Source organism: Hermetia illucens, chromosome 1 (genome assembly GCF_905115235.1).
Source record: "Hermetia illucens chromosome 1, iHerIll2.2.curated.20191125, whole genome shotgun sequence".
Classification (NCBI taxonomy): domain Eukaryota; kingdom Metazoa; phylum Arthropoda; class Insecta; order Diptera; family Stratiomyidae; genus Hermetia; species Hermetia illucens.
In genome coordinates this window covers 221,043,975-221,052,255 of record NC_051849.1, presented here as the reverse complement: position 1 = coordinate 221,052,255, position 8,281 = coordinate 221,043,975, and the positions used below count along the sequence as shown (strand labels likewise).

The 8,281-nt window shown below is 38.4% G+C and overlaps 1 protein-coding gene across 1 annotated transcript; it reads left to right on the top strand.

Annotated features, from left to right (window-relative positions):
* Window positions 1-4,133: 4,133 nt before the first annotated feature.
* LOC119661771 lies at window positions 4,134-4,698 on the top strand. The gene is made up of 2 exons (XM_038071245.1): window positions 4,134-4,343; window positions 4,474-4,698. The coding sequence occupies exons 1-2, from the start codon at window positions 4,176-4,178 to the stop codon at window positions 4,678-4,680; spliced, it is 375 nt and encodes a 124-aa protein (XP_037927173.1). The 5' UTR covers window positions 4,134-4,175; the 3' UTR covers window positions 4,681-4,698.
* Window positions 4,699-8,281: the final 3,583 nt, after the last annotated feature.

Below are 8,281 nucleotides of genomic sequence, written 5' to 3'. Positions count from 1 at the left end.
TCAACACGCTACAAAACAACCATTCTAAACTTCAAATATTCTGATTAAGTTTGCGATAATTTTGATAATACCCACAGACGAACAACAACTTTTTTTTTATAATTTACCAACAACCAGGGCTTTCAGTGACTCAATTCATTCATAAAAGTCAAGTTTATCATTATTGGTCAGAAAGAAATTAAAAGCAAGAGATAGGTGGTGTTGATAATGAATACAATTGGTTTTATTTTGACAAACGGTTCCACTGCTATATAAACTGATTTAATTTTACTCAAACAATTCCAAAGATAGTTTTGATTTAAAGAGAAAAAGACGTAGCAAAACAATGAGGGGTGAGTATCATTATATTTCGTCTTGAAGTAAATCCTATTTACTAATTTTACCTGTTTTTGACTGAAAATTATTTCTTACAGGTCTGGCTTTACTTTTATTCACATTTCTTTCATTGGGGTTCTATGAGACTATAGCCTTTCCTCAAGGTGAACGCACTCCTACCAAGCAATCTAATTTCTACAGCCCCGATGCCAAGTCTTTCCAGAATCATCCTGACTTTGAGGGCATACCCTACATGGAATTGACAGACGACTCACCTGAGCAGGATAAAAAGATAATAAATGAAATTATTACAAAAGTAGGAACTTCAATTGTTGCAATCGATGGAAATGTCTATATTTCGATTTTATATGCTAAATAATTGTTACGAAAAATGATTAATTAAATAATTAATTAATTAAATGATTGTTTATAAATTACTGTATTGATGTGTTATATAATATATGCTCCTACTAAGTTATTTATTTAATTAATAATATACAGAAAAGTGGATTTCTGGTTAAATATTTTCGCCAAAGGAAGGAGCAAGTAAATGGCTTAAGATGCGCTTAAAGCTAAGCAAGCAGAATGAGCCAAAGGACCCAAGCTGTAGGGCGTTGTAGGACCGGCATAGCCTCGGGATCGGAGTGTGAAGTTAAATGTCGAGCTCCACGAAGTGTACTTCAAAAATATTCGCGCCACGTGTGCTCCGAGTAGCAAGATCTTTAGTGAAAGGGGTTGTCTGCCAAGAGTGTAGGGAAAGGATGTTGGGCAGGGTTTAAGCGAATAGCACATCCAGTGGCATTTTGTGGCATTCAGAGCCAGGTTATTAACCGAGCACCAGCGGACCAAAGAGTCAAGATTGGACTGCAAAAGAGCATAATTCAGCAGAGACGAATGAGAGGCAAATAATTTAAGGTCGTCAGCGTACAGTAAACATGGACAGGTAAGGATGTATGGGAGGTCATTTAAAAAAAAATAGGAATAGGAGGGGGCCAAGAATGGAACCTTGGGGAACACCAAAGGAGGGAGAGAAAGAGTGAGATGAGTGTCCATGAAAATAAATTTTGCAGGAATTTTATGAATACTCGGTAAGTTAAGTAGAGAAAGTCCTCCTGTCGTGAATTAAGGCATTTAGCAAAGAAGTTGGTATAGACCAAAAGGTTTCAAGCAGTAGATCGGTGTTTCATGAAACCATGCTGTTGTTTCACAATGAGGTGACCAAAATGCGCGGTCAACCAGTCGTAGACGTGCCTCTCGAGGATTTTGTTGCAAGACGAAGGAAAAGAGTTGGGACGTTAGTTCACAGGTAATGAAGGTTCATCGCTCTTGGGAATAGGGATGATAAGAGCCTTTTTCCTTCTTCCTTCTAAACTTTTTTTGAAGATAATATACAGAGGGAGGGAAATGTGTTGTTTACAGACAACAAAGGGAAGAGGTTAGGAAGCTTATTGAGACCAGGTTCACTAATATCGAACCTGGTCTCAATAGGCTTCCAGGTTACCAATGAGTAACTTAACTATGGAAGGCATGAGGAGAAGAATGGCGGGTGATTCAGAGCAGTGTGGATTGTTGTGAGGATTTGGCAATGGAATCAGTAGAGTTGATGAAAGAAGGGAAATATTGGGTTGGGCTTACGGGAATGGCGAGTATGGTATCAAAAAGGGTTTCCAGTTACCGCGGGTAAGCGCGACTCGAGGCTTCACCAAGTAACTCTTATATGCTATTTCAATCATCTACTTCACAGTGGAGTACATAGCGTTGAAATGATGTTGGTCGGTGTCATTCTTTCAAGTACAAAACTTCTTCCGTAAAGTTCTTTTCAACCGAATCTTAGTGAAGACCTCCGTGGCGAACCAAGTTGGGTAGGAGCCAAGGAGAAGAAGGAACGTAACAGGAGAGGAGATTGGACATGATATTATAAAAGGTGCCTAGGGTTTTTGGTCACACATAGAAGTGGATAACATATGATCCCAGTTGATTGACTCTACGGTTGTGTTTAGTTGCTTAACACCGACTTCGATGTTCAGATCAATTTTGGCGAGTGAATTCTCGTTAGCGCGAATTCAGTGACCTACCATCAAAAACGCCTCTCTTGCAATTTTTCCACAATCGATGCAACCCAATATCGACCGCGGATATCCTTATTTCAGATGTGATCAAAGCGTGTCATACTACACTTTGATCTTAGCCATAAGGCCGAGAAGCCACTAGTCCAACCCAACATCTTCATCTCCATTGCGGCAAGACGCCGTTCACTATCTTTTATAGTCGGCCAACACTCAGAACAATAGGGCGCGACAAGGTGGATGACATTGTGGAAAAACATATCATACTTAAAGTTAAATTGGAAAACGACCCCCCCCCCCCCCCCTCCCGCATACCAAAATGGAGGAGGAAAAATCTACGACCTATCGCAACTTCATCTGGAATTTTTCCAGCTCCGGCATCGATCGGCGGCTTTCACTGCTACGGCATCTTTCCTTTTCAAAGTTGAGTCCTATTTGGTGCTGGACGGAGGTGGAGCCCCAAATAATTGAAGGCTTTGGTATTTTGCATCTTATAATTTCAAGCAAAGAAAAAAAACTAACTTAACAGGCAATTTGAGGCAACTATATGGAGGTAATTAATGATAATAATGATAATACTAATACCAAGAGAACGCTAATAAAATAATAAAATAAAGAGAGGAAAATAATAATAAAAAATTAATGAAATTTAAAATGCTGTTGTGAAGCTAATATTTAAAATTATAGTAAGTCGCAGTAAACACTACCTCGAAAACTTGGTCGACATAGCGAAGACTGGTTTTCGCTTGGCTGCGTTGTCGTGTCATTCTGGAGCAGTATGCAAACTTTAGCTCATCGCTCCATATCGATTTCGAAATAGCTGTGGGTAACGCGAACCCAGAGGGAGCTATGAACAGCGTGAAATGCTCTCCACGGGAGTTGCAGAGTGACATATGATGGCGGAAAATGTCACATGCTGCATCGAAGCTAAATCTTAGAAGAATTTGATTGAATTTTATCACCGATACATTTTCTTTTCTTTATTGGTAACGTTCTTTATGCTGTGGCTTAATGACGCTGATTACATCTGCTTGCTCTCTCCCTGAATCCTGAACCTGGGTCAAGTGGCTCTTTGGCTCGATTTGGAGAAGGAGACAAGCACAATCGAACTAAAGATAAACTCCAACAAAACCAAGGTTCTCACTTCACTAGGTGAAAGAAAATGCTGCTAAAATTTAAATGGATCTTGCCGCCATCCCAGTGACTTATTTGATAAAAGGGTCTCAATACGAAGGTTACCAACCCTATTGTCCGCTCGAAGCCATCAATATTATTAAAAATGCATTTATCGGACACTTTCCAAGTTAGCCACCCCCCGTTTGGTGTCCTCTATAAAGGTGAAGTGTGGTACTGAGGTTTTCTTTCATTGCGTAAGTAAGGCAATTATTGACATTGATTCTACCCCATATTGATGCCTTAGAGTAAGAGGCTTCTGAGCGTCCTATTGAAAGCATGGCGTTGAAAGTACACCATCTTATTTGGGTAGATCCACTAGTAGTGTATATAAATTTCATTTTCCATGTTGCGCCTCATTCTATTAAAACTTAAGATGTTGCCTATATAGTATGGTATTTTCCACAAGATATTGCATTATATTTTTGTATCTTAATTTTTCTTATCACCAAACTAGCACTGACCCAAGTTATTTATGTAAATGTTTAGAATTGTATAAGTTTTATGGTTGTTTAAATAAACTTTTTTCGAAAAAAATCTGGTAAACAGGTGAACTCCTATAAAAACTGAATCCACCACTATTTTTGAAATTAGTTTCTTGTTTAAATCTAAATTGTTAAAATGAAGTTGTTAGTTGCTGCGGTTTTCATAACGATTTTGTTAACAGCATATAGTGCTCGTATACCACCGGAGGAAAGATATAGAGGGTTCCAAGTTTTTCAGGTCATTTTTAAGTCGCATGATAATACGTCGGCCATAGCGAATTATGCAAAGAGTAAGGAGAAAGGGGTAAGTGTACCTGGTCAAAAGTTACTTTTTGCTCTTCTGGTTTTAACTGGAGGAGATTAACTTGTTAAAATGCTATTTTTGGGTTTCGGAAAATGTGGAGTATTTGATTGAACTCTTTCAATATTTTTAGGTGCAGGTAATGAAAATAGATTACTTGCGTGGTGCTTCTGAAGTAGCTGTGTCGCCACGACGGTATGCGGACGTTAGACAGGAATTTGAGTCAGGTGATTTGGATAATTTTAACATAATAGCTATTGATCTTGCGGAATATGTGAAAGAAAATTTAGGAAAAGTTAAAACCAAGAGTGGTCTTGAATCATTTATGAAGATGGAATAAAAATTTATTTAGGTGAAATGCATTGTGTTTTAGTGATTTATTACTATAATAATTTTGTTTTATTTGTAACTCCAGAGAACAATTGGCAGGCTATGTGTAGAAGTTTGTCAAACTATGATCCAAATTAACAACCCCATTCTTTGGTATTGGTTAGATGAAGGTAGCAAATTTGTCATAGAAGCTTTGCAGCTTCAACAGTCATATCCCACGAAAAGCGTAAAATTAATTTCCACCATCCATGTCTGCAGAGAATAGAGACTTCAGGCATTCAAATAATCCAAGATAATGCATTGATTCAGAAGAAAACCTAACTTTGGTTATGATAAAATTTTTAGAATGTCTTGGTTTCTTTGGTACCTCAGTTTTGGTATTTGTCAGAAGGAAAATGACTTTACTTTTTTCTTAAATTCTACTATAATACACACATACAAATCGGCAGTATGCATACTTTCTCCTTTTCTGAATAATTTCTCTTTTAATCCATCTACTTTTGTTATTATTTCTTCAACGAACTCAACATACCATTCAACTTTGATATCTTATCTTAACAAGTGGAAATCGGAAGCTCATTGTTTCAGATATGAAAGGTTTTGTGTATTTCTTGTGCAAGAACTTTGCAGTTAGTACATCAAATTTACATAAGGGAGACAAACTTTGTTAGTAACGCTAGGATTTTCAACAAACTTGTTGACATCATTCTGTATATTCTAGCGATGATGATTTTAATATAGGATGAAACTAAGGGGGGCTTCCAGTCAATTTCCAAAAAATCTTATTTCAGTAGATATCGGCACAAATAGATATTTTGAGGACTAGATATCGCATAAAGGAAGTTTCATGTCTTTTTCGGATTTCTAGATTTTATAGCATCTGAGAATGAGCTCGTAAGGTAAGTGATCAGTCAACGCACTTGCCCCGGTTACAATCAATGTCAAAACTTCGGAAAGTACTAGTCGAGATCTTCAATTTAATACACCACATGAATACATTATCTTAAGCTCAGCTATTAGCTATTAGCTACTGTATGCCTATGGGTTCACTGCATCAATCTTCCTATCAAATTTGGTGCAAATGGGTACAACGATTTCCGGGGAAAGTGCGTGTGACAGACATTAGGTGAAATGCTAAAATCACTAGTGACGACCAGTGAAGTTCGTAATAAGTAGGGTTTAGGTTGAATTTAACAAAGCAGATCCAGCAGGAAAGGCATGAAGAAGTGGAAAACGGAAACTTTTCGGTACGCATGTTCCGTTCTGACAGGAAAAGTTTGGTGTGTCTAGCAGCATTTAGGTTCTGCTACCTGTCATTGTGTGAAGCTTGTTGCCAGTTTTTGAAAACAGCCTTAGACAATTCTATTGATAATCAAATTGTTGGTTCCGGTCCTGGCATGGAGGAGATTGAATCCTCTTTTGCTAAAGCATCTGAAATTTCATTTTCCTTTACGCTACAGTGACCAGGTACCCAGAGTAGTTCCCCCGTATTGAATTTAGAGATAGGGTTCAAGCAGTTTCTGTATTGCTGAATGATTTTCGAGGTGATCAATGAACTACTCAACGCCCTCAATGCGGTCTGACTATCACTGGAGATTGCGATACGCCTGTCCTTCAACTGCTCGTCAATCACCCAGTTTGCCGCAACTAGGGTCGCATATATAATACTTCGGCTTGCAAAACCGTTGCAAATTTTTCCAAAGGAAAAGCCCATTTTCCGTTTTTTTTCGAGAGTTAGACTCCTGCTCCAGAATCCCGTTCTGTTTTTTGAGCTATCGATGTAGAAGAATTTCGTATATCCTGCCACGTATTCCTCTGGGACTTCTCAGTTCTCTCTATGTTTCAGGGTAACTTCATATCTTCTACCAAATAGATTTATGGGGACCCGAGAATTGCAAGGTATTGTAAGAACTAGATTCAGTACTGACACCAACTCTTCCAATGCTCCGTGCCCCCACGTCCGTTGTTTTCCCATAGATCTACTGGAATTAGCCTATGAGTTGCTCTCATTGTAATGCTTTGAATAAATATTTGCGAATTGAATAATACATCTAGAGCTGCACCAGATGTCGTACTCATGGCACCGGTAATACCCTTGCAGTGCGGCTAGTTTACGGTGAAAAACTTTTTCTCTCTTAATCTCAAACTACGGATTTATAAGAGAACATCGGCCTAATGATAGCATTACCACATGGAGCCTGAGTCCCCATATCGAGGCAAAGCATAGCCCATAAGCTGCGAGAGCTCATTTTAACTCCCAGATATTTCACTTCTTTGGAGAGTTGAAGGGTTATACCCTTCATCTCTGGAGGGCAAAGTCCATTCAGTTTTCTTCTTTTTGTAAATAATACTATTGTGATTTTATTTGGATTACCTGAAAGTCCATGCCTGAGGCACCAACTGTCTATCAGATCAACGGCACGTTGTATATTTCTACAAGTCGTTCCAAGATCCCGATCAACGGCAAGCACAGCCACGTCATCAGCATAAGCTTGAGCGTGTATTGGCAAATTTTGCAGTTCGCATAGTAGTGAGTCGATCAGTAGACTCCACAGAAGTGGCGACAGCACACCTCCTCGGGGCAGCCTTTCGTTGCTTCTGCTGTTAGGTTGCAATCGACACCCACTTCAGCACACAGCAATCACAAAGTTTTTGAAAATTCGGACAGTCTAACGCCCTTTCAATATCCACGAACAGCCCCATCACGTACTCATCCTTCAGAGCTGCATCCTCTATCTTTGAAAACAAAGAATGAAGAGCAGACTCACCGGACATTCCACACTGGTAAGCATGTTGGTTTTCATTAAGTGGGTGCGACCTAAGCGCTGCGAGAAAAATAGTTCTTAGCAATCGCTCTAAGTGACCCATGCCCTCCTTTAGCATCATAAACCTCTTAGAGTGCAATAAATTTTGGTGAAATACAAATGCTTCAACGCCAATAACTTTGCTAATAATAGTTGGATTTGAATCAAATTTCCCAACGTTGTGTATTATATATTATTCCTTATACCAATGCCAAATCTTGTACTTCTAGCATGAAATAAAGGGGGGTTTCGGGTAAATTTCAAAAATATAGTAATATGCCATTATTAACTTTGGCTAGATAGATTCTAGAACGAGACCTGTTTCACTTTTTAGGGGCACACATTCTAAGCCCTTACTCCTCTGTTTCAATCAATATCAGAAATAAGATCAGTTTCGAAAAGTACTAATCGAGTTCAACATAAAATGGCGCCACTTACTATATGTAAAGGAGTTCCCAGACCACACTTTCTCACCAAATTTCGTGACAGTTGGTTCAGCCGTTTCCGAGTAAATTGGGTGTGACAGACATTGAATCGATTCTTATAAGGTTTTGTTTCACACAAAACCTTAAAAGCGAAGACATGCAAATAGGCAAATAGTAAACCGATTTCAATATGGTTTTGTTTTACACAAAACCTTGAAAATAGATTCCGGGGTGTCTTTGACCCGAGCAGTATATTTAAAGAAATCTCTGAAGATTCTTACTAAAATTTTTTGTGATTGTTTACATTCCTTCCCGAATTTCTCAGATAATTGAATTCATATAAAAAGCAAATCTACTTTCATTTTTTAAAATTGTTATTCAA